General features: G+C 41.3%; 1 protein-coding gene and 1 pseudogene across 6 annotated transcripts in view; one reads left to right on the plus strand and one right to left on the minus strand.

Moving 5' to 3' along the window:
- The window catches only part of LPGAT1 (lysophosphatidylglycerol acyltransferase 1), a 94124-nt gene extending 83315 nt beyond the window's left edge, over nucleotides 1-10809 (minus strand). The window contains exons 1-3 of one of the 5 annotated variants that reach the window (XM_078356617.1): nucleotides 10623-10809; nucleotides 10234-10381; nucleotides 9095-9359 (exon numbers count right to left, since the gene is read on the minus strand). In XM_078356617.1, coding sequence (XP_078212743.1) covers nucleotides 9095-9359; nucleotides 10234-10305 — 337 coding nt within the window. In that variant the 5' untranslated portion in view covers nucleotides 10306-10381; nucleotides 10623-10809. Of the gene's footprint in view, nucleotides 1-9094; nucleotides 9360-9484; nucleotides 10390-10622 lie in introns of those variants that run through there. The other 4 variants (XM_078356616.1, XM_002760549.6, XM_035281413.3 and 1 more) reach the window with 4 other exon arrangements.
- LOC118149555 (peptidyl-prolyl cis-trans isomerase NIMA-interacting 4 pseudogene) overlaps nucleotides 10576-25959 on the plus strand; it is a 131341-nt pseudogene continuing 115957 nt past the window's right edge. The window contains exons 1-2 of the transcript XR_013529735.1: nucleotides 10576-11001; nucleotides 17136-22474. The product of XR_013529735.1 is annotated as a peptidyl-prolyl cis-trans isomerase NIMA-interacting 4 pseudogene (transcript). The remainder of the gene's footprint in view (nucleotides 11002-17135; nucleotides 22475-25959) is intronic.

The raw sequence follows: 25959 nt of genomic DNA on the forward strand, positions 1-25959 counted from the left end.
AAATAACAGAGTAAATCACAAGGAAAAAAGGTGACCTGCATGGTACTGACTGTGAGATAACATAAGAAAAATGCTAGATATGTACCAACTGTCAAAGTATACTCACCCAGAAAACTATTACAGTGGAGAAGACAAAAACTATAGGGAAGCCATCATTACTATGAACAAGACCACAAATAAAGAATACAAGAACTCAAGGGAGAAATGTCTAGATAACAGGAATAGAGAAACATGAATTGGCAGAACTAAACAACAAAAATGGAAGAATAAAAAAAGCCATCACAGAAATGCCAAATGTGGGTGAAGGGGAGAAGAAAAGCAAAGCACACTGCCATGTGTGTACCTACGCAACTGTCTTGCATGCTCTGCTCATGTACCCCAAAACCTATAATCCAATAAAAAATTAAAAAAAAAAAAAAAAAAAAAGCCATCACAGAAATGAAGAAGAAACTTATAGGAAAACAAAGAGATATTGCAGAAAACACAGTAGGAGACAGGAAAGAAACAAATGTTTAAGTGAAAAAGTATTTAAAAGGATTAAAGGTAAAATAACAGATATAAAAGACATACAAAGGGAGATTCAGCATACATATAACTAAGGTCTCCAAAAAACAAAAACCAAAACGATGAGAAAAAGTAAATATTTAAAGACATGATTAAAGAAAACTTTCCTGAAATTAAAATACATTTGAATCTAAATATTAAAAAGTCACATATGTACCAGTAAAAATTGGGCTAAACAGTCAACACCACTATACACTATATCCTAATAAAGTTACTAGATATGAGAGATAAAGGGAGAATCCCTTTGGGCAGACAGGCAAAAAGACCAAGTCAGTAATAATGGGAAAAAACTAAATCTGGCTTCATATAATATTTAATGCCAGAAGATATTTGTATAATACCTGTAAGATACTCAAAAAAAGAAAGTGTGAGCCAAGGATTTTATAACCTGCTAATTTATCCTTCAGGATAAAGCAACTGGCCAGGCACAGTGGCTCACGTCTGTAATCCTAGCACTTTGGGAGGCTGGGGCAGGAGGATCACCTGAGGCCAGGGGTTCAAGACAAGCCTGGCCAACATAGCAAAACCCCATCTTACTAAAAATACAAAAATTAGCCGGGCATGGTGGTCCATAACTGTGATCTCAGCTACTCAGGTGGCTGAGGCAGGAGAACTGCTTGAACCCAGGAGGTTGAGGCTGCAGTGAGCTGAGAACACGCCACCGCACTCCAGCCTGGGCAACAGAATGAGACTCTGTCTCAAAAAAAAAAAAGTATAAAGCAACAAAAAGCAAATTCTGAAAATGCTGTAAGAATAATATCCCCATCTTGTTCCCACGAGCCTTACTGAGACACTGCTAGATGATAAACTTCAGTCAACCAAAGAATGACTCTGCAAAAGTACCTGGGTCAACATTATATACATTTAAACTGAAGAATTAAGACAAAAACAAATGGAAATGAGGTTAATAAAATAGAATATAAATATTATAGGCTTTAACACTGTACAAATTCAAATAACATAAATTGAAAGAAGGGAGAAAACAGGGAGAAGTATAATAAGCTTACTGATTACCTTGATGTAATAGCTGGCAGTCAGTGTATAGTCTCAAAGCTCAAGTAGTAGAAGTAGAAGCATACATAATAGCAAAAATGTCTATGCTAGTTTAAATAAATATTACTAAGACTGGGTGAAGGAGAAGAGAAAAGGGAAGAGAGAAGGATTAAAAAGAGTTTTACCTTTGGTCATAGAAGAGAATGAATGGTTACTATCAATAGAGAAGTAAGGATATTAAAGTAATAAGATTAAAAAACAAACCTTCCTAAAAATCAGAACAACTGAAAAGCAAAGATACTACACAGCGAAAGACTTAACATTTATGTATATAAAAACAGAAAACATAAAATACAATGGCAGAACCACAACAAATTTTTGACATATGAATAAATATAAATATGAATTCAACTCATATTAACAGAGATTTTCAAATTCACTCATAAAGCAAAACCTAACTCCATGCTATGTACTAGAGACACTTCTAAATCAAAGCAAATTATAAAAGTTTGAGTTTAAAAACAAAAGTACTGCCAAAGATATGCAGGGCAAATGTAAACAAAAATAAACCAAAAATTATTTTACCCAGCTCTGACTCCAGAACCTGAAGTTTTACTACAAACACTACAAATACTGTCCCCTAAGCTTCTGTAATATGTAGGGGCATGTGCGCACATGATTATATATATTTTAAAATAAGTATCTAAAATAAATTATTCAATTAGAAACTATCTTTGAAATAAGACCAGATATCAAATCTGTAGTACCACCAGATTGCTGAGTTTAAAGCATTTAGTAATATTTACCTTTAATTATCACCACAGGGATGGAGAAGAAAAAAAAATTCCTTTCATGATATATTTTCCATATAAAAATCAAAACACTGCACTGAAAACTCTTCTCCTGGATTTATGTCAAGATCAGTTGTCAGCTGGGCGCAGTGGCTCACGCCTATAATCCCAGCATTTTGGGAGGCCAAGGTGGGTGGATCAGTTGTCAGGAGTTTGCAACCAGGCTGGTCAACATGGTGAAACCCCATCTCTACTAAAAATACAAAAAATTAGCCGGGTGTGGTGGTGCACGCCTGTAATCCCAGCCACTTGGGAGGCTGAGACAAGAGAATCGCTTGAACCCAGGAGGCAGAGATTGCAATGAGCCGAGATCGTGCCATTGCACTCCACCTAGGTGACAGAGTGAGACTTCGTCTCTCAAAAAAAAATCAGTTGTCAGCCTAACATCATGCAGTAACTCCTCACTCTGACGACAACTTACTTTCAGGCACTCAAAACCAAAAATTCCAGTGGAGTTCTTATTCTCCATATGAGTAGAGAGCCTTAAGGAAGTTGGATTTTATGAAATTTCCATTATACTATATTTCCACTGAAGCACCAAGTTTTTAACCTCCTGAAGAAATCTATAGCTATGATATTGCTTTCAGATGTTAAAGAGTTGTATCTTCAGAAAGAGATTTTATGCCTCAAAAGCAAAAGGGCATATGGGTAGTAAAATGCCCTTTTAATATCCATGTATCTAGGAACATTCTCCAAAGGTCAATATTAGCTCTTTAAATACAAAAATAAACTTGTGGCAACATCAATCCCATTAATGCTTCTGGGAAAGTAACTGAAACCTCTTTCAATTTCAACATCAAAAACAAAAGGAGAAGGAATAACAACAGTACTACCCTGGTAAAATTATTGTGAGCATTAAGTGACTGAAGCACTTTGGTCACTGCCTGGTTTATTTTTCAATAAATCTTAGCTAATATCATCACCGGAAAGATACAAATTTCATTTTTTTTTCTTTTTTTGAGACAAAGTCTCACTCTGTCATCAGGATGGAGTGCAGTGGCACAATCTCGGCTCACTGCAACCTCAGACCCCCAGGTTCAAGCAATTCTTCTGCCTCAGCCTCCTGAGTGGCTGGGATTACAGGTGTGAGCCACCTTGCCGGCCACAAACTGCATCTTTTAAATGTATTATAATTACTGAAGAATTCAAAGTCCTTTGAAGGAGGACTTTGAAACGCCCTATTCCCTCCCTGTCACCACCTACCACTGATGCTAGATCAGGAGCCCCTCCTCTTACCTCCTTTTGTACACCTGTATATTCTCATTGTCGGTGCAGTCTCCCCACCAAGCCTGCTGTGAAGTCCTAAAAGTCAGTGATTACATCTTGGGTCTATTAGGTACTTCCCGGGTACCTGTTCCCACATATAATCGAAGTTCAATAAAGGTGTGTTAAATTAGCAAATGTGGCCAGACACAGTGACTCATTCCTATAATCCCAGCATTTTTGGAGGTCAGGGAAGGAGAAGCCCTTGAAGCCAGGAGTTCAAAACCAGCCTGGGCGACAGGAAGGTCTCATTCCCACAAAAAACTTTTTTTTAAAATTAGCCAGGCAGGTGATGTACACTTGCAGTCCCAGCTACTTGGAAGTCTGAGGCGGGAGGATTGCTTTTGAATCCAGGAGTTCAAGGCTGCAGTGAGCTATGATCCCGCCACCACACTCTAGCCTGGGCAACAGGGTGAGAATCTGTCTCTCAAAAAATAATCAATGAATGTGGTTAGAGATTTGTAATCTCTTACATTAAACATGATGTGATTCAAGGTTTCATATTTTGTGGATTGCAATGATATTGATAATAGACCTTTCAGGAAGGTAGGCAGCTAGGGAATCTCAGAAACAGGAAAGGAAAAAGAAAACATTCAGCCCGGTACAGTGGCTCATACCTGTAACCCCAACACTTTGGGAGATGAGGCAGGTGGATCACTTGAGGTCAGGAGTTCAAGACCAGCCTGGCCAGCAAGGTGAAACCGTCTCTACTAAAAATGCAAAATTAGCCAGTCACAGTGGTGGGTACCTGTAATACCAGCTTCTCAGGAGGCTGAGGCATGAAAATCGCACAAACCTGAGAAAGAGAGGTTGCCATGAGCAGAAAGTGCACCACTGCACTCCAGGCTGGGCAATAGAGTGAGACTGTCTCAAGAAAATAAAAGTAAAAAAGGATCATTAAAGAACTAGACACTTACTGAATACTCTGTGAGCATGAGATAACAAATTAGGCCCTAGGATTATAAAGATCCATCCAGTGGGCACAGAGTAGGTAAGGATCTCACCCCTACCAGTGAGAACAGATTTAAAGTTAAAGCTAGACCACTGACTCCCAGAGTTTTCCAAAATCCCAGTGCTCTTTCCACTGGAACAATGCCTTTCAAATGTTCGCTGCACTCATAGTAAAAAATAAACTGTGCAGCACCATTCAGTATAAAGCCATGCATTTCTGACATATTCTATTTAATTCTATTTTAATTAACATTCTAAAATGTTCATCTTCACATACTATACATTTTCAAAACTTTCTGTAGAATTTCAAAGTCAGAAGCAATTCCTAAAAATTAATTTTTTTCACACAATGAATTTGTATCATTCCCCAAAAGCAGAACGCTATCAAATAATCAAATAACCCAGAAAGACATGGCAGCTGTCAGTTGGAGGGTAGGAGGTAACTATACCTAATCTCCATCGGCTTTCCCTAAAGCCTCCCCAAATCATGCCCAATTTAAGGAAAATGGTGTTTGCTATACAAAAACAGATTGGCAGCAAGTCCCCTGGCACCCAGCTCCCTTCCAGTCAGGCTTTGACCTGTGACTCTCATCCTATATGAAAATAAAATTTCTGGAGTTTCTATTAACAATAAATATTTTTAAAGTATTCATGCACAGTCTTTTTTTTTTTTTAGCAGACAGGGTCTCTGTCACCCAGACTGGAGTGCAGTAGCATGATCACAGCTCACTGTAACCTCGAACTCCTGAGCTTATGTGATTCTCCCACCTCAGCTTCCCAAGAGATTACAAGCATAAGCCACTGGTCCTGGCTGAGACTTTAATTAAATGTGTTTGGATAACAATTACTTTATTAAAATAAGTATATTAAAATAAAAATAAACTATTTTAAATAAATAGAATACATTTTGTTTGATATGAAACCTCTCTAAAATTTGCCAATCGTCATTTAAACTGTGGGGGTGGGGGGATCCTGATTTATCCTAGATCCAAATAAAGCATGCAGAAGTGGATCATCAGTTAAGCTGGTAGCTCTTTTCTCTTTTGGTTTGCCCTTGTAATATGAAGACAAAGGCAATATAAAATGGTTCCTCAACATATCTGTACAGCACTTCCCGTTAAAGAAAATGTAAAAACAGACTGGGTGCAGTGGCTCATGCCTGTAATTCTAGCACTTCGAAAGGCCGAGGCAGGAGAATCAATCATAAGGTCAGGAATTCGAGACCAGCCTGGCCAACATAGTGAAACCCCCATCTCTACTAAAAATACAAAAATTAGCTGGGTGTGGTGGCATGAGCCTGTAGTCCCAGCTACTTGAGAGGCTGAGGCAGGAAAATCACTTGAACCCCAGAGGCGTAGGTTGCAGTGAGCAGAGATTGCGCCACTGCACTACAGCCTGGAGGACGGACTGAGACTCCATCTCAAAAAAGAAAAAGAAACAAGAAGATGTGAAAACAACCATCATCACTACTTTAGTAGCAAGCTGTGGGTGTACAAATCCCAGCGTCTTCAGAGTACTTTTAAAAATGTGTAACTTAAAGCCAGAAACAGACCAGAAAATCCCTTTTCCATCTTCTGTGTCTACAGCCAGTTCCCCAGCTCTGAGAATGCAAACTAAAGTACAAGAATGTTCATTTAAGTTATTGGGTTACTGCCCTCACCATTCCCCATCCAAGAAGCACGTGTGAATTTAAAGGGCTCATTTTTGTGATGTTTGCCTCAAGTTAAGAGACAGTTTAATAAAACTTTAATAAATCTTCCTATCTTTCACAAAAGAAATCTATTTAGAACTAAAGAAGGATTTTTTTAATAAAGATAAAATTTAGTTTTCCTAAGAAAAGAAAACCATGCTTACTACATCAGCTTTGTCCAATAGCACTTGCTGTGATGACGGAAGTGTTCTGTATCTGCATTGTCCATACAGTAGCCACTAGCCACCTAGTACTGATCACTTGAAATGTGGTTGGTGTGACTAAGGAGCTAAATTTTATTTCATTTTAATTAAATAGTGACCCATGCCTAGTGGCTACTATATGGGGCCATGTAAGTCCTCATCAGCAGAGCTGAATAATTCACTCATATTACAGTGAATGTCATAATTTGGAAATAATATATACATATTATACCAATATACCCATATTCGATTTTTAGCTTCCTAATTAGTATTTAAAATTTCCTCATAAGTGGTTTTTCAACAAATTTTGGCAATTTTTATTCTAAAACATGAACATACTTACTCTGATGAGCAGAATTCCTTTGGCAATATTCAATTTTCCATCTGTGAAACTTGGGCATAGGAAAAAAAAAATTCTTTACAAGCCCACCCTTCTATTGATGTAAAGGGAAGAAGTGAAATATAATCTAAAGAAAGGCTAATATAACCACTGAGATTATTTTATGGGTACACCTGTTCATCAACCTCTGCTTAGATGTACTTCTTTAAACTCAGCTGAGGCTTTCAACCAAATTCACTCCTATATTTGTTTGACTTCTTGACTATTTCCTGTTATGACCAGACTATGACCAGGCCCTCTGAAATCAAGTATTCTACCTATAGGAAAACGTTTTAAAAATATATACATTAAACCAGCCTATATTTAAATGAGACAAACTGATCAAATTGTCAAAATGCAGTAGCCTGAAGAAAAGCAGATGCTTCAGAGAGACTAAAATATGCAGATCATGCCAAGACCACATTCCAAGCAGGTGGCAAAAGAAATTACAGTTTTATAGTCAGCAAGGAAGAGACACCCCAAGAAAATATGCTTAAAAATACATTGCAGTTTTGCTAAGGCCATAGGAAAACTAATGTTGACATCAAGCAGCACCACTGCACTCCTTCTAATCTCAAGGTCAATACCAAATTAATTTTACCTTCCCAGTATGCTAATGCTTAAATATTCCATACACAAGCACAAACATTTCAGTAATTTCATTGTTAAGCAGAATGAACTTCTAGAACAGGTTTCTGAAAATACTATAAGCTAATTTAAAACAAGCAAACTTAAGTATACTGTACAAGAATAAAGCCACTAGTACCATATCGCATATATTTCAGAACACTCAAACTATACTAAGCCAAGCAATTCTTAAGACAGCAGTGCAATTCAGGTAAGAATTCAGCACCATAGACTGGAACTTCATTTTTTTTTCTCTACCAGTGGTATGGCTACCACCTAGTCCTAAAAAAAGGGCCAGAAGCTCACCTACTATATCCAAAAAGTATTGGAATCCCAACAAGATAGATGACAAGGAAGCAATGCAAACACTATCCCAAGGGCTTCAGCTCTTGCATAATAATAAATGGCACTGCCTGAAAGGAGAAAAGGCTTCATCTGGTGCAACTGAGAGCACTCAGACATAGCAAGAGTCTGTCAGACTCCATAAAAGCTGTATACTGTCAGTCCTTCTTTTGTGTGTGGATAAAATCTGCAGATGCAGCCTGGGTGGGAAAGAGGGAGACAGAATTTCAAATGGAGAACTGCCATACTGCCTGACCCTGACAGTACCCCTCCTCGTTCTGCCAAGCTATGAACTACACCTCTACTGACCACAGCATCTGCATTATCTCTAAGGAGTCTGCCTATCAGGTAGAAATTTCTGTGCTAAAAGCCTCCACATCCGACAAGTGCTAAAAACCTTCATGATTTTTTTAATCATCTTAATTCTTAGGGGGAAAAAATCAAATAAATACAATAAGTGATACATAATTTTCACAGCAAGGGTGTAAGTTCTCAAAGCATATAAGGTCTAGCTCAGAAAATAAACACCACTTCGCATCTAGTTCTATAAAAGTCCACTACAGAATAGTGTTACTCTTGCTTCCCAAAATGCAATTTAAAGGTGGAAATCACAATCTATTTAAAGACACTGAGAAGATCAATTAGCTTAACAAAGTTAACTTAATTTTTTATATTTAATACTCAGATTTGTGAGATAAAATATAGATTCTAGTAAACAAAAGAAACATACATAAAATAAAGCCATTTTTGCTTTCTTTTCAAATTGCTAACAGTGCAATAGCACATCAAATGAAGAAACTTATTAAACTATCTCAGCACAAATATGGCTGCATCATTTTTCTAAGTTTCCAGTGTTTACGGGCATCTTCCATGAAATAGATGAAATATCTTACATCTTCACTTTATAAGCTCTCGAGTCCTATACAACACACTCCTTTTCCTCTACCAGAGCTTTTGCAGACCAGTTTTAATAAATGTATCTCAATGCACAATAAAAACATTATCTAAGAAATTTATCAATATATAATTATGATATTATACTTCTGAAAACATCAGTCTTTCTGAGATTCTGAAGAGAAACCCAATAGCATTGTTTTCTTTTTTTTTTTTTTTTTTTTTTTTTAGTAGTGAAGACATGAAAGCATCCTCAACCCAAAGTATAATACATATTTAATCACGGCTCCTGACAAATTTTGTCTTATGCATGAAACAAAAGTGTTCTCACTCTTACCTGTATATCCAGCATACCATCCCCAGGAAGCCACCATTCCTAAAAGCCATTTATACATGATTCCTTCGATATACCAGAACCGCTTACTGTCCAGCACGCGAAGGGGCTGAAGTATAATTACATAGCAGATATAGGATGGAATAGCAACCAGGTTGTTGGCGACCATGAAGGCAAACCTCATCAGTGCTTTCACCAAGAGCCAGCCCAGCCATGGAGCTTCTTCCAAAGTCATAGCCATTCTCACATTGGAGTCCGTCTTGTCTTTCTAGGGTAAAAGAAAAATTCATTTAAAAAGGAAAATGGATTAAACACATCTAAACAGTAACCAACGGAAATAGTCCCTAGCACAAAATACAAAGCGAGGGTTGAAGCTTCTGGATGTTGTAGTACCTCGGTGATCTCAGGGGAGATTCCAGAGGAGGGACAGACAGCGAGGGAGGAGGAGCCGCACAAGGTCAAGGGAACTGTTAACCAAGGCACTGGGTATGTCACAATATATTTAGCAAATGATAACACAATTCCCATTCAGTAACCGGCGGCCGTCCCCGCACCGCGTCTCACTGCAGTCGTCTATGTGGACTTAGAAAATAGATCCACTCGCTTCAGATACCCTCAGGATCTCCAAACTGAAGACACGAGTGACACAACCGAAACAGGGTCCTCTCGATCAGATTTTCCAGATACTGAGGACCTCGGTCCCCTCACCACCACCATTCCTGCAAACTGATGCATTCCTTTAAAAGGTCTCCGGCGCTAGCGAAGAGTTGCCCTCAAAATTCTCATTTGCAGCAATAGGATTTTTGTTTTCCTTTTTTTTTTTTTTTTTTTTTAAGAAAAAAAAAAATAGGAGGCCCAGAAAAAAAGCTTAAAAGGTGAGAGGAAGAAAGTAGGGGGTTATAAAGCGAAAAAGAGGAAGGACAGGAGAAGGGGGAGGGGAGCAAAAGGCAAACAGAGGTAAAAGCCAAGGAACCGGGGATGAAAAGAATCAGATCACCGACCAGAGGGCAGGGAAGTGGGGGATGATGAAAGCAGCAGAGAAGAGGAGGCGACCGCAGCGCGGGGGACCGGTGGAGCCGGCAGCGGTTTCCGCGGATGTGGAGGGGTCGTGGCGGCGGGCGCGGCCCGCGCGCCGGGCTCACCTCGGCGGGTGCGGATGGCGGGCGGCTGCGGAGCGCCGGGGCGGGTGTCCCCCGCCGAGGGGTCGCGGTCATTGACGCGGCGGCGGCCCAGGCGGCCCGAGGCGCGGCGCGAGCGGGTGCGCGGGCGCCCTACTCCCCTCGCGGCTGCCTGCGGACAGAGGGACGGCGGGGACTCAGAGGCCGGACCTGTCACCGGGGCGGGTCCCGGGGAGGCGGGCGGATGCCCCGCGCCCCCACCTCCTCCCCGGGGCCTACCGCGCCCTCGTCCCTCAGGCCGCCGCCACCTCTGTGGGCCACGCGACGACGACACCTATTCCCCGCCCCCAGCGCCTCCCCAGGCCCGGTTCCGTTGCCGCTCCCGGGCCTGCAACCGCTGAGCCGGGGGTTACCTCGGGCTGGCCGGGCCCCGGCCCGGGCTTTGGGAGCCTGAGGAGCCGGAAGAATGCATGGCCGGCGAGGTGGCCGGCGGAATAAGGTGGCGGCGGGGCCCTAGCCCCTCTCCGGCTGTGGCACGGCTCGCGCCTGGTCCCCAGCGGCGCCGAGACTCGGTCCCCAAGGGCCCGGCCGCGTTCGCCCGGAGTGGCGGGGAGGGGCGGCGGGAGGAAGCGGCGGGAGTCGGGACTGCGGCGGAGCCGCCCCCACAGCGCCCTCTAAGGAAAGCGCGGTCCCTGCCGCCTGGCCCGCTCGCCCCGCCTGGCCCTTGCCTCAGACCCCTTTGCCTGCGAGTCGGGCCCCTCCGGGCTAACTGGACGCTCGGCCAGGACCTCGGTGAGTACAGAACATACCGAGGGAAGAGCCGCTCGGAAAGCTCTGGGATTGAACACCCACCCTCACACCCCGGGAGTGCTTTGGTGCAGTTGCGAGCCCTTTTCAGCCAGCACGGCCGCCTCTCATTGTTAGGGCTCTCTTCTCTGCCCAGACCAGGAACCTGTCTCCTGGAAGGCCAGATGTCCTCTTTTCATTCTTAATGGAACACAGTTGCACTAACGGCTTTTCTTCTTAACCTCTGCAGAGTATTATCGTCTAGTATTTTAAATTCATTCTTTTTAGTGTCAAAAGTCTTGTTTCAGGAAAGCAGTTGGAACATTAATGGCAATTCCACTTTCCCATTCACCGCCCCCTCCCCCACCACCCGTCCAAGAAATTCAGTGGGAATGAATAGTCTACACAGAGAAACTGAAATCTGGTTAGTCAAGAAGGAAGAAATAGCCAAGTGCCTGGCATTAAGTAAATATTCACCCCCCCCAAAAAATGAAAACAAACAAAAAAAACGGTGGCCATGAGAACTCCTAGACAGGTCCCTGTCACTGCATTCTGACTCAAAGGCTGGACCACCTGAAGGAAAATAGAGAAATAGTCTATTGACCTACCGACTTGAACGTTCTTAAATGATCTACCTAAATTTTAGTTTTTAAAAACCCTGTGTATAAAACCTTATGTCACTTAATCTCATTTGTAAATGGAGGGGATAGGGGTAGGGCAGATTTTACACTCCCTAGGGAACTGGCATATTTGAATCAGAATGCCACCTATTCTGCCTACTTTGAAAATATTCATCACAGAGTTTGCTCTGAACTCTCAGCTTTCTCTAATTTCATTTCCTCTTAGGTCCACAGGTGAAGGAAAGATATGCCTCATTCTATTCCTTGCATTCTCTCTTAATTGACAAGGGTAGTAAGATCTTTAAATAAATCTCATGAGAGTGATAATATATGTACTTTAGAATATTGTTCAAAATATGTAATTCTTAAGTAAAATAGGTGAGGCACATACTTATTTCCAGAATCAAGAATAAACTCTAAGGATTCCATTTGGTCCATCCCATTCAGCTTTCTCACATGTTCAGTAAATGTTGGCTGACACCTGGAGAGAGATAACCTACAATGGGATTTACACATGATTCCTGGATCAGGGACCATCTGCCAGAGGACCAGACACAGCAGCACCGATGAAATGTAATTTAGTACCAGGCCCAGAATTCATTTTCAGGCTCAGAAAAGAGCCAGAGGTTAGGCAGGACCTCTGGCTCTTTAGTCTACAAAAACAGCACTTGCGGTGTCTACCAAAGAAACAGATTCTTAGGCATCATACTAGAACATTTTAATACTCTAGGTCCAGTGGACCTAGGAACCTGCTATTGAAAAAGTATCATAGGTGATTCTGATGCAGGTAATATGCAGACCTTGCTTTAAGAAATCCTGACCTAGAGGTATTCTGAGATGACCACACTCTTTTCTAGTCCCTTCATAATTTTAAATTATTTGATCATAACTGTTCTCATGTGTGTTAGTCAGGGCTGCCATAGTAAAGTACTTGTAAACTGGGTGGCTTAAACAACAGAAACTTATTTTCTCAAAGTTCTGAAGGCCAAAGCCAGAGAGCAAAGTGTGGGCAGGTCTGGTTTCTTCTGAGGCCTATCTCCTTGGCTTGCTGATCACCACCTCCCATTTGGTGTTCACTGCAAAGTTCTGCCATTTCAGTATCTCCTCAAGGAAGGAGTAGGGAGAACCTAATCTCCTCAATCTTTCAGATGTCCTCCTATTAATTGCCTACAACCTCATTAGACTTTTCTTGAAGATCAACAAACAGTATAACACATGTTCCAGGCATAGATACCCCTGGTTTTGTGCCAAGGGTGTAGGAGAGTGGTAATCTTCTTAACTTTCTGACCGAAATATCACATTCAGTTTCAAGATAATTCAGCTCCTATAATAGATAAGAAACTGTTTGGGCTGACTTCTTCAGGAAACAATTTCAGATGACACTTAGGTTTATTTCTTGCATTTCAAAGTTCATTTTAGTTAGTTGTACCTTCCTCTTGCCTATACTACAACTTTTTGCCCTGCCTCCTTTTAACCACTTAGGAAGGCTCCTGAGATTTTTCCATAGCTTAATTTACTGCACCATGGACAGAGAGATGTATGAATGCTCTGAATGACTTTAACAGGACGGTTGGAACAGCCAGTTATCCAGGGAAGACTGATCTGTAGGAAACAAGGAACTTCCTCAGTGACTAGGCAGCTTCTAGTCCCCTATCTTGCTACCTTAGAGCCATCTTTATAAAACACAAACATGAAGCCAACAATTTCAACACCCCTACCGAGAAAAGAGGGAAACAGACTCCACCCAGACGTTATTGTTTCTGTTTTAAAAACCCACATTTGAACCACAAGAGAATGGTTCTTTGAAAGAGAAAGACGATTTCTTACATTTCTTGGAATCTCCACTCATTTGAAAACAATCTAACCATATAACTTGAAAGGATTAATTCCACAGGTCTGGTCCACATGCACACAACAAATTAGGTTATAACTAGGGAGAGGTTCCCTTGAGCAGAAAAGTACCCCCTGGGCCCTCTCTTTTTTCCTAGTGGCAATTATAAAAACATTTTGCCTACCTGTGTTGGTTTCTGCACTAAAGCTCCAATGAACTATTTCCTCTCTAGGGAGAAACCCTACCAGCAGTAGCCTTCAATGACTTGGCACAGCCCCCCCACACACACACATGCATTACTAGGAAACAGTTGCAAGCTTGAAATCAGCAGCCCAAGAGAGTCATGCATTCTGACTGCTGTCAGCTTTAACTTCAAACAAAAAATGGAACTATAAATGGGTGTTCTCTTCTATATCATGTCAGTAATTATTTTATGTAAAATGTTCTAGGGCTTATAACCTTGAAATTTTTTAGACAGGGTGAGCCAAATCATCCAGACTTGGCTAGGTGTGGTGACTCACGCCTGTAATCCCAGCACTTTGGGGGACTGAGACAGGCAGATCACTTGAGGTCTGGAGTTCAAGACCAACCTGGCCAACATGGTGAAACCCTGTCTCTACTAAAAATACAAAAATTAGCTGGGTGTGGTGGCACCCACCTGTAGTCTCAGCTACTTGAGAGGTTGAGGCAGGAGAATCACTTGATCCTGGGAGGCGGAGGTTGCAGTGAGCCTAGATGGTGCCACTGCATTTCAGCGTGGATGACAGAGCGTAACTCTGTTTCAAAGAAAACAAAGAAACAAATCATCCAGATTTGACTGCAACTCTCTTTAAGCCATTTCAGCAACTCTTTTTATTAACACAATTGGCCCTAAACAATACTGTGAAGTAAACAACTGTCTCCTCCAGGCTCCTCTCCTGTTCAGCTAGCTTCCCTTTTCCCTTCTTAAGACTAAAATCATCCCTAGTGTCCAAAGGGCCCTGAAGACCTCCCTCTGCTCCCCAAACAGATAATACTCTAAGCTAGAACTTTCTTTCTCACCTGTCCAATGTTGGGTTTTCTTGACTCAGTCCTTATCTCCCATGCCTGGTGTGGTCAACTAATCCATGCCAAGGTGCTTATGGGTAAAAAACGGAAGAGAGAACTGTCTTCCTAAAGCATTAGTATTTTATAAAGAAACTCCTAAAATCCCCAAAGCCTTAACTGTTTCTGCTGGCAGATTCTCAGGTATTGTAATGGATGAATATATTTGAAAGATGTCTTGGAGAAGGATATTTTGGCAACTTCCTTTATTCACAGAACCTATAAAATCACAAAGTACACCTATGAATAAGACAAGTTCAGATTTAAACTTGTATTTTTGTAACATAAGATTCAAAATAATGACATGTTATTGCTGATTATATTAAAATAATAATAATCACTGGCAATTATTGATCACTTTCAACAATCCAGGCCATATTCTTGGTGCTTTACATACATTAATTCATTTAATCTTCACAATTACTTTTTTTTTTTGAGACAGGGTCTCACTCTGTTTCCCATACTGGAGTGCCCTGGCCTGGTCTCTGCCTCACTGCAACCTCCACTTCCCAGGCTCAAGCAATCCTTCCACCTCAGCCTCCCAAGTAGCTGGGACTACAGATGCACGTCACCACAGCCAGCTAGTCTTTTTATTATTTTTTGTAGAAACAGGCTGGTTTTGCCATGTTGCCCAGGCCGGTCTTGAACACCTAACTCAGGCAATCCGCCTGCCTTGTTCTCCCAAAGTTCTGGGATTACAGGCATGAGCCACTGCGCCTAGCCCACAACAACCTTAAAAGGACCATATTGTTACCCACATTGTACAAATGGGGAGGTTAAGTGATTTGCCCTGATTTCTACCCTTTTTCCTCTGTCCTCACCTCCATCTCCAGGACACCACTGAATCTCACATCTCAAGCTTTCTTTCATATTATAACTTTAAGACCTATCATTGACAGCAAGCTCCTAACCTCTTCTGGAACCTTTTATCTCCTAAATTTCTGGGTTCCCCCAACAAATTAAAAAAAAAATAATGGAACATCTTTGTTCTAGTGTTAAGATGGTGTAATTTAGTGATGACAAGAGAAAGGAATTTTTCTGTAGAAAAGGAAGATGGGTGGGATGTGGTGGCTCATGCCTATAATCCCAGCGCTTTGAAAGGCTGTGGTGGGCAGATCACTTGAGACCAGGAGTTCAAGACCAGCTTGGGCAACATGGTGAACCCTGTCTCTACTAAAAATTAAAAAATTAGCAAGATGTGGTCATACATGCCTGTAATCCCAGCTACTCAGAAGGCTGAGGCATGAGAATTGCTTGAACCTGGGAGGCGAAGGTTGCAGTGAGCCAAGATTGTGCCATTGTACTCCAGCCTGGGTGACAAAGCAAGACTCTGTCAAAAACGAAAGATGGACTGATGGATGGATGGATGGATGGATGGATGGATGGATAGATAGATGGATAGATGGAAGGAAAAAAGGAAGGAAGAAAAGAGAGAGAGAGAAAGGAAGGAAGGAACACAGAATAATTCCACTTATGAATGAGGAAAATAAAGTGTGGAGAAATTATGCAACTTGTTCATCATAGAGTAGATCAGAAATTGAGTTGGTGTGGTATCAAGGTGACCAGATCAGCCTGACTTACCCAGGACTTTTTCTATAGTTTAGTATTGAAAGTCCTGCATCCTAGGAAATTCCTCAGTCCTGGCAAATGATTGGTGGCTCTATATGTGGTCTCCTGATTACTAGGTCCCATACAGTCCCTTAGGTTACGGAGATCCAGCCTCCCTGCTCCCCTCCCTCCCCACTTTTTGATCTGCTATACTTACTCCCTGATGATCTGATATATCAGAAGTTAACAAGACATTCAGGGTTTATAGTGGTGTTTAATGTTTCCTTTAAAGCATATTAGTTGTCCTTACCTGGGTTAAATTTCCCTCTCTTACCCAAGCCTTCTGTAGTGTAACTTGGCTCTTTCCATGTTTTGCATCACATCAGCTTAAATCATAAGGGATCTGAAAAGAACTTTTCACTCTGTTCCTACTCCAACTGTATGTTTAAGATTAATTTATCATTTTGGAGCTGAGCCTATTGACTTAATACTCTGTTGTAATGAAAGTCATGCCACCTTGCATTTCTCCAGCGCTTTTCAGTAGACAGAGTTCTTTGAGACATATGTGTGCGCGCGCGCACACACACACGCACACACACACACAGTCTTGTTAGATGCTATCAATAACCCTCTTAAGTAGGCAGGTACTTAATGGTTGAAAGAACTAAGAATAGGCCGGGCGCGGTGGCTCAAGCCTGTAGTCCCAGCACTTTGGGAGGCCGAGGCGGATGGATCGCGAGGTCAAGAGATCGAGACCATCCTGGTCAACATGGTGAAACCCTGTCTCTACTAAAAATACAAAAAATTAGCTGGGCATGGTGGCGCGCGCCTGTAATCCCAGCTACTCGGGAGGCTGAGGCAGGAGAATCGCCTGAACCCAGGAAGCGGAGGTTATGGTGAGCCGAGATCGTGCCATTGCACTTCAGCCTGGGTAACAAGAGCGAAACTCTGTCTCAAAAAAAAAAGAACTAAGAATAAAATTAAGGAAAGATTTTCTCTTGAAATGTCTTCAAGAAATATTTTATGAAACACAATTTAAAATCTTTTGTTTCTCTTAGATTTTATCTTCAAATCATACACTGAAGTAGAGATCTGAATTATTTGAAACCAGCTGCTGGTAAGCCTACAGCCATGAGAAATCCCAAAGTGGGGCTGGGGGATGTTCTTCCGTTCTGAATGCTATGAATCAAACAAAGCTATGGGCAGAAGAGTGATGCTAAAATGCTGTGGCTTTATGTGTGGGGTTTTTAAAATTTAAAACCATTTAATTTATATTAATATATTGTTTAATTTCTAAAGTTTTGGTAGCTTCACTTACTCCATGTTATGCTGAACTGAATGACATTATTTCAAAAAGCTGCCTACTCATAAACAGGCCTAGTCATAAGAATCACTTAGGGTTCTTTTTAAACTCGGATATTAGTATATATGCGGATCTGCTAGAGAGCTTGTTAAAGTGCAGATTCTGGGGTCCTATCCCAGAGATTCTGATAGGTCTGGAGTGGGACTCAGGGATCTTTGGCTTTAAAAAAAGCATTTTCATGTGATCTGAGGCAGATGATCTGAGGATCTCTACAGCCTTAGTATTTACATCTGCCAACTTTGGCATCACCTTGGATATTTTATTTATTTTTGACTTACTTATGTTTATTTATTTATTGAGATAGGGTTTCACCCTGTTGCCCAGGCTGAAGTACAGTTGTATAATCTCAGCTGCCTCCTGGGCTCAGGTAATCCACCTATTTCAGCCGCCCAAGTATCTGGGACAACAGACAGACACACGCTTTTTGTATTTTTGTAGAGGCAGGGTTTTGCTGTGTTGCCCAAGCTGATCTCAAACTCCTGGCCTCAAGCCATCTTCCTGCATTGGCCTCCCAAAGTGCTGGGATTGGATATTTTAGAAATATGGAATCTCAGGCTCCACCCTGGATTCTCCTGAATCAGAATCTGCATTTTAATAAGATTCCTAGGTAATCTGTATGCACATAAAGTGTAAGAAGCAGTGCCCTACAATACAGTGTATATCACCACACCAATCCAGAAATTGAAACCAAGTGAGATCTCTGAGTGGATAACGTGGAGCAATGGGGACTTTCAGCATGTACTTAATGGCCAGTGTGGTGGCTCACACATGTAATCCTAGCACTTTGGGAAGTCAAGACAGGAAGATTGCTTAAGGGTAGGAGTTTGAGAACAACCTGAGCCATATAGCGAAATCCTGTCTCTACAAAAATATTAGCTGGGCATGGTGACATGCACTTACATCCGCCTACTTCAGCCGCCCAAGTATCTGGGACAACGGACAGACACACACACCTGGATTTTTGTATTTTTGTAGAGGCAGGGTTTTGCTATGTTGCCCAAGCTGATCTCATCTGTAGTCCCAGGTACTGGGGAAGCTGAAGCAGAAGGATTGTTTGAGCCTAGGAGTTCGAAATTGCAGTGAGCCGTGATTGCATCACTACTCCAGCCTGGGTGACAGAGAGAGACCCTGTCCCCCAAAAAAAAATAAAACCAAACATGTACTTAATAAATATTCATTAGGTGGATTTATTTTCACAAGAGATGGGGAGAGGGACCATAGATATCCCCTGGTGTAAACTAACACCGAAAAATCCTGAATAAAGCAGAGGTCCACAAAAGAGTTAAAGGAGTTAAGTAAGGCTATTTTACATATTAATCAGTAAGTATCTATTAGGTGTTTGCTATGTACCTAGAACTTTGCTTCTTCCATTCTATTGTGGGGGTAGAAAGCTAATATAGAGGAAACTTTTAGAGGATAATGAAATATCTCTATGCTATGTGGGCACTAGGTGTTTGCAATTGGAGTTTGAGTAAAGGGGTAGAATAGTCTAGAATAGTCAGAGTAACACCCATGGTGAAGGAGGAAGATGAGCTAATCACTAAAGTGTGGGTAGAATTAATGTAGGTTGACAGGAAGCCCTACTAAGTAGAAGAAAAAGCAAGGAGAGTAAAATTGAAAATGAGTTTCATATGTCTGGGAAACAGAGAGGTGAGTGGCCCATTGTGGCAATGGTTTAAAGTGAGAGGTGGAAAACTAGAACATTATGTAGGATGAAACTAAATTTTAGATAATTTTGAAAGTCATAAGTAGAACTTGCTCTATCGTGTGTTTTGCAGATGCTGTTATTTCTCCCAATATCCATTCATTCTCTCTTCCTTATTAGAGGAGGATTTTTTTTTTTTTAAGTTCAGCCTATGGACAACAAAAGCATGGACAACATTTCCTTGCACCCTTTTCAGTAGGGTCTATAATCTGGCCAATGAAATATAAACAGAAATATCAGCTGTGACTTCTCTAAGTTATCCTTAAAGGATGAAAGACACATCTTCCTTTTTCCTGTTAACTAAATAGGGATGAGGAAACTGGAGCTCAGGTAGCCATTTTGGACCTGAAGGTGGAAGTCACAAGCTAGGGAGAACAAACAACACGTGTGGATCCCTGATAATTAGGTCATCCTAACCCTCTCTCTTTAACAGGAGAGACCAGAGGAAAACCATGAGAGAGACGTAAATTTCTATCTTGCTTAAGCCACTATTGTTGTGCTTTGGATTTTCTTGTCATGTACAGCCAAGCCTAATTGTAACTAATAAAACATGCAATTGAAAGACAGAAATGCAAGGGTTTATGTATCAGGTACCATTCTGCTTGCATCTCTTACAAACTCTATGCAGTAATAGATTAGTAACCTAATCTCTCTAAGCCTTTGTCTCCTCATATGTAAAATAGGAAGAGCATTCCTCAAGGGTGATTGTGAGGAGCAAATTATATTAAATATATAAAGTATTTAGCACAGTGCTGGTGCATAGTATACTCTTAATAAGTGTACCTTTTCTAATTATATACATGGGCATATCAGCAAAGCAATACAGGACACAGTGATGTCTGTGGAAATTTACAGGACATCCACATCTAGAAGATTAGCATGACACTAGTTGGCATTATGATTTGGAAGATGACTAGGTTAGAACAGGGAAAGACTTCAGAGATCTCACGTCTGGCCTGTGGCATTAGCAGTGGAACTGAAGTGGATGTTTATTGAACCCCTTTTTATATGTCCTAGGCATATTCTAGGAGTCAAATCCACAGTGATAAACAGAAACACACATGGTTTTTACAATTAAAGAGTTTACAGGCTAGTATGGAAGTCAGACATAAAACTACTAATGGATAATTATATAATGACAAACTGAGGTACGTGACCTGAAGGAAAGGAACAGAATGTTCCGAGAGCTTGTATTAGAGGAGCTGAATGTAGTGAAGCACAACTAAGCTGGGATATGAAGAATGAACCAGGGTTAACTAAGAGAGGCAGAAAGTACATCCTCTGAAGGGAAATGAAGGGGAAAGGCCATGTGGTGAAAAAGGTCACAATGAGTTCTCGAAAGAAAGATAAAACTAGTGCACCCACAGTGGTGAGTCCAAGGGGAGCCTAGTCTAAGATGAGCTGGACAGATAGGCAAGAGACACACCCTATGGGGTCTTGCAGACCATCATAAAGGGTTTTATTACAAGGATGATTGGAAAGGGCTGGCAGGTTTTAAGCAGAATCCGAGGGTGCCCAACCATCCCAGTTTGCCTAGGATTGAGGGATGTGAGACTTTCAGTGCTAAAATTGGAACAGCTGGTGGGGTGCAGTGGTTCATGCCTGTAATCTCAGCACTTTGGGAGGCTGAGGTGGGCGAATCACAAGGTCAGGAATTTGAGACACCTAGCCAACATGCCAAACCACCATCTCTACTAAAAATACAAAATTTAGCCAGGCGTGGTAGTGGGCACCTGTAATCCCAGCTACTTGGGAGACTGAGGCATGAGAATCACTTGAACTCAGGAGGCGGAGGTTGCAGTGAGCCAAGATCGTGCCATTGCACTCCAGCCTGCCTGACAAGAGCAAGACTACATCTCAAAAAAAAAAAAATTGGAACAGCCCCAGACAAACCAAAAGGTTGGTCACCCTCATAGTTATATGATCTGATTTTTTCCTAAAGTTTACATTTTGACTGTTTTATAGAAAACTAACTGTAGGAAGGAAGAAGTGCAATTGACAAGACAGTTAGGAGGTTATTGCAGTATCCAGACAAGAGAGGATGGTAGCTTGGGCTAGGGTGATGACAGTGGAGTTGAGGAAAAGAGGATGAGTTTGAGAGAAATTTAGGGGTAAAATTAGCAGGACATGGTGAGAGATGGAAATGCCACTTCTAAGACTGCATAGATTAACTCAAGTATAAGAGTGAAATCTGGATTCAAATCCTAAATAGGACTACTCTAATTATATACTCTTGAGCACTAAAACAGTGGGGTCTATACAAGAGGATTTTGTCTTATCCAAAGTACACGCATACCTCTGAGATACTGCAATTTGGTTGAAAGCCACTACAATAAAGCGAGTGATAAAATTTTTTTGTTTCCAGTGCATATAAAAGTTATGTTTACATTATGCTATAGTCTATTAAGTGTGAAGTAGCATTATGTCTAAAAAAAGTATAAACCTTAATTTTAAAATACTTTATTATTGAAAAATGCTAACAATTATGAGTCATCAGCAAACTAATTTTTTGCTGGTGAAGGGTCTTGCCTCCGTGTCAATGGCTGCTGGTTAATCACAGTGATAGTTGCTGGAGGTTGAGGTGCTGTGGCAATTTCTTAAAATAAGACAACTGTGAATTTTGCAGCATTGATTGACTCTTCCTTTCATGAAAGATTTCCCTGTAGTATGCTATGCTGTTAGATAGCATTTTATTCACAGTGGAGCTTCTTTAAAATTTGAAGTCAGTCCTCTCAAACGCTGACACTGCTTTATCAACTGAGTTTATGTAATATTCTAAATCCTTTGTTGTCATCTTGACCGTGTTTACAGCATCTTCACCAGGAGGAGAAGATTTCATCTCAAGCAATTACTTTCTTTGCTCATCCTTAGAAGCAACTCCTTATCCATTCAAATTTGATGATCATGAGATTGTAGCAATTCATTCACATCTTCAGCCTCCACTTTTCATTCTAGTTCTCTTGCTGTTTCTACCATATCTACAGTGACTTCCTTCACTGAAGACTTAAATCCCTCAAAGTATCCATGAGGGTTGGAATCAACTTCTTCCAAACTCCTGCTATTGTGAATATTTTGACCTCCTCCCATGAATCACATTCTTAATGGCATGTAGAATACTTCCTAGATTTTCAATTTACTTTGCCCTAATTCATCAGAGGAATCACTATCCATGGTAGATATAGCCTTATGAAATATATTTCTCTTCAGTAATAGGATCTGAAAGTCAGAATTGCTCCTTGATCCATGGGCTGCAGAATGGATACTTTGTTAGCAGGCAAGAAAACAACATTAATCTTCTTGGACCTCTCCATCAGTTCTCAGATGACAAGGTACATTGTTAATGAACAATAATATTTTGAAATGAATTTTTTTTCTGAGCAGTAAGTCTCAACATTGGGCTTAAAATATTTAGTAAGCCATGTTATAAATAAATGCGCTGTCATCCACGCTTTGGTATCCCATTGATAGATCACAGAAAGAGTCAGTTTAGCATAATCATTAAGGACTAGAATTTTCAGAATGGTAAATAAGCATTGGCTTCCATTTAGTCATCAGTTACATTAGCCCCTAACAAGAGCCTTAGCCATCCTTTGAAGCTTTGAAGTCAGGCATTCACTTCCTACTTCCTATGAAAGTCCTAGATGTATCTCCTCCCAATATAAAGCTATTCTGTCTACATTGAAAATCTAGAGTGTAGTAGTATAGCCCCCTTCATCAATCATCTAGATCTTCTGGATAACTTGCTGCAGTTTCTACATCAGCACTTGCTGCTTTGCTTTGCACTTTATTTTATGGAAATGGCTTCTTTCCTTAAACCTCATGAACCAACCTCTGCTAGCTTCCAACTTTTCTTTTGCAGCTTCCTCACCTGTCTCAGCCTTCATCAAATTAAAGAGTTGGGGCCTTGCTCTGGATTAGACTTTAGCTTAAGTAAATGTTGTAGCTGATTTGATCTGTCTAGACTACTACCACTTTCTCCCTATCTGCAGTAAGGCTGTTTTGCTTTCTTATTCATGTATTCACTACAGTAGCACTTTTAATTTCCTTCAATAATGTTTTTTTCGCAGTCACAACCTGGATAACTAGTGTGCAAAAGACCTAGTTTTTGACCTGTCTTGGCTTTCAAAATGCCTTCTTCATTTCTAAGCTTCATCATTTCTAGCTTTTGACTTAAAGTGAAAAACGCAACCCTTCCTTTCATTTGAACACTTAGAGGCCATTGTGGGATTGTTAATTTGCCAAATTCCAATATTGTGCTTCAGGGAATAGGGAGGTTCAAAGGGAGGGAGAAAAATGGTAGTGGCCAGTTGGTGGAACAAACAGAACATACGCATTTATCAGTTAAGTTCACCATCTTCTATGGGCCAAGGTTCTTGGAACCCCAAAACAATTACAATAGTAACATCAAAGATCACTGATTACAGATTACCATTGCAGATATAATAATAATAAAATTAATATATATTAGTATATATATTTTATAATATATAATTATATATAATATAATTAATATAATTATAATAATAATATAAAATATTGCGACACAGAGACAAGAAGTGAGAACATGCTATATTGGAAAAATGGCACTGTTAGACTTGCTCAATATAGTGTTGCTGGGGGTGGTTTTCCAAGGTGGCGCGGTAGGAACAACTCGGGATTGCAGCTCTCAGTGAAGGCACAGAGAGTGAGTCCTAGCCACATTTCCAGACGGATCTTTGTTGCCCACAGAATGGGGAAATTCCCAGGTGTAGGAGAGTCACAGGAAGCCAGCGCAGCCCTCTTGGCTTGCGCCGGCCATTTTGGCCGGCGCCGCAGCGCATCGGCACGCGGCACAAAACGTGCTGATCTGGGTGCCCTGTTAAACTGGCAATCTGAGATTTGGGAGGGCAGATTAGCATATCCATCTGATTAAACGGGACTTGGACAGTGAGCCAGACAAGGAGATTCCCGGGAAGCGAAATTTGAGCCAGTGCAGTGGGCCCTTTGCACGGGAAATCACACAGATCCCGGTGCCCTACCAGCAGGCGACTAAAACACCTGGGAGAGAGTCATCCGTTCAACTTTAAAAAAAAAAAAAAGAGGGAAAAAGGGCTCTGAGGCAGGGAGCCAGGTGATCAGGCTCAGCAGGTCCCACCCCCACAGGGACAAACAAAACAGCAATTCGAAACGCTCAGGGTTGAGAGTTTCACTGCGGGCACAGCTGAATACAGGACGGTGCAGCTCCATGGAGGAGGGGCGTCTGCCACTACTGAGGCATTCTGCCCCTACTGAGGTACACGCGCATTGCTGACGCAGCCTGGCGTTGCCAAGGCAACCTGCCATAACAGAGAGACTCTGCCAACAGGGCGGAGCCCACAACAGCAGGGCAGAGCCCATGGGCAGAAGGGCAGAGCCCACAGCAGCAGGGCGAAGCCCACAGCAGCAGGGACTGGAGTGGACCTCAGCAGTCATACAGCAGAGGGGCTAGACTGTTAAAAGAAAAACTAAGTAACAGAAATACTTCAGCATCAACAATCTGCACATACGCTCAGAGACCCAATCAAAAAGCCAGCAACTACTCAGACGACAGGTGGATAAATCCACAAAGATGGGAAGAAATCAGTGCAAAAGGAAGGAAAACACCCGAAACCGAAACACCTCACCTCCTACAAAGGACCAAAACTCCTCACCAGCAAGGGAACAAAGCTGGACGGAGAATGAGTGTGATGAAATGACGGAATCAGACTTCAGAAGGTAGATAATCAGAAACTTCTGTGAGCTAAAAGAACATGTTCTAAATCAATGCAAAGAAACTAAGAACCTTGAAAAAAGATTTGAGGAAATGATAACAAGAATGGACAACTTAGAGAGGAATATGAATGAATTGAAGGAGCTGAAAAACACAAAACGAGAACTTCGCGAAGCATGCACAAGTTTCAACAGCCGAATTGACCAAGCAGAAGAAAGAATATCAGAAGTCGAAGATCAACTCAATGAAATTAAATGAGAAACCAAGATTAGAGAAAAAAGTGGTAAAAGCAATGAACAAAGTCTCCAAGAAATGTGGGACTATGTGAAGAGACCTAACCTATGTTTGATAGGTGTACCAGAATGTGACAAAGAGAATGAATCCAAGCTGGAAAATACTCTTCAGGATATTATCCAGGAAAATTTCCCCAACCTAGCAAGGCAGGCCAATATTAAAGTCCAGGAAATACAGAGAACACCACAAAGATATTCCGCAAGAAGAAAACCCCAAGGCACATAATCGTCAGATTCACCAGGGTTGAAATGAAGGAGAAAATACTAAGGGCAGCCAGAGAGAAAGGTCAGGTCACCCAAAAAGGGAAGCCCATCAGACTCACAGCAGATCTCTCGGTAGAAACTCTACAAGCCAGAAGAGAGTGGGGGCCAATATTCAACGTCCTTAAAGAAAAGAACTTTCAACCCAGAATCTCATATCCGGCCAAACTGAGCTTCACAACTGAAGGAAAAATAAAATCCTTTGCAAACAAGCAAGTACTCAGAGATTTTGTCACCACCAGGCCTGCTTTACAAGAGCTCCTGAAAGAGGCACTACACATAGAAAGGAACAACCAGTATCAGCCACTCTAAAAACATACCAAATGCTAAAGAGCATCAACAAAAAGAAGAATCTGCATCAACTAACGGGCAAAACAGCCAGCTAGCATCAAAATGGCAGTATCAAATTCACACATAACAATATTAACCCTAAATGTAAACGGGCTAAATGCACCAATCAAAAGGCACAGACTGGCAAATTGGATAAAAATCCAAAACCCATCGGTGTGCTGTATCTAGGAAACCCATCTCA

The sequence above is a fragment of the Callithrix jacchus genome, chromosome 19, assembly GCF_049354715.1.
Source record: "Callithrix jacchus isolate 240 chromosome 19, calJac240_pri, whole genome shotgun sequence".
NCBI lineage: Eukaryota > Metazoa > Chordata > Mammalia > Primates > Cebidae > Callithrix > Callithrix jacchus.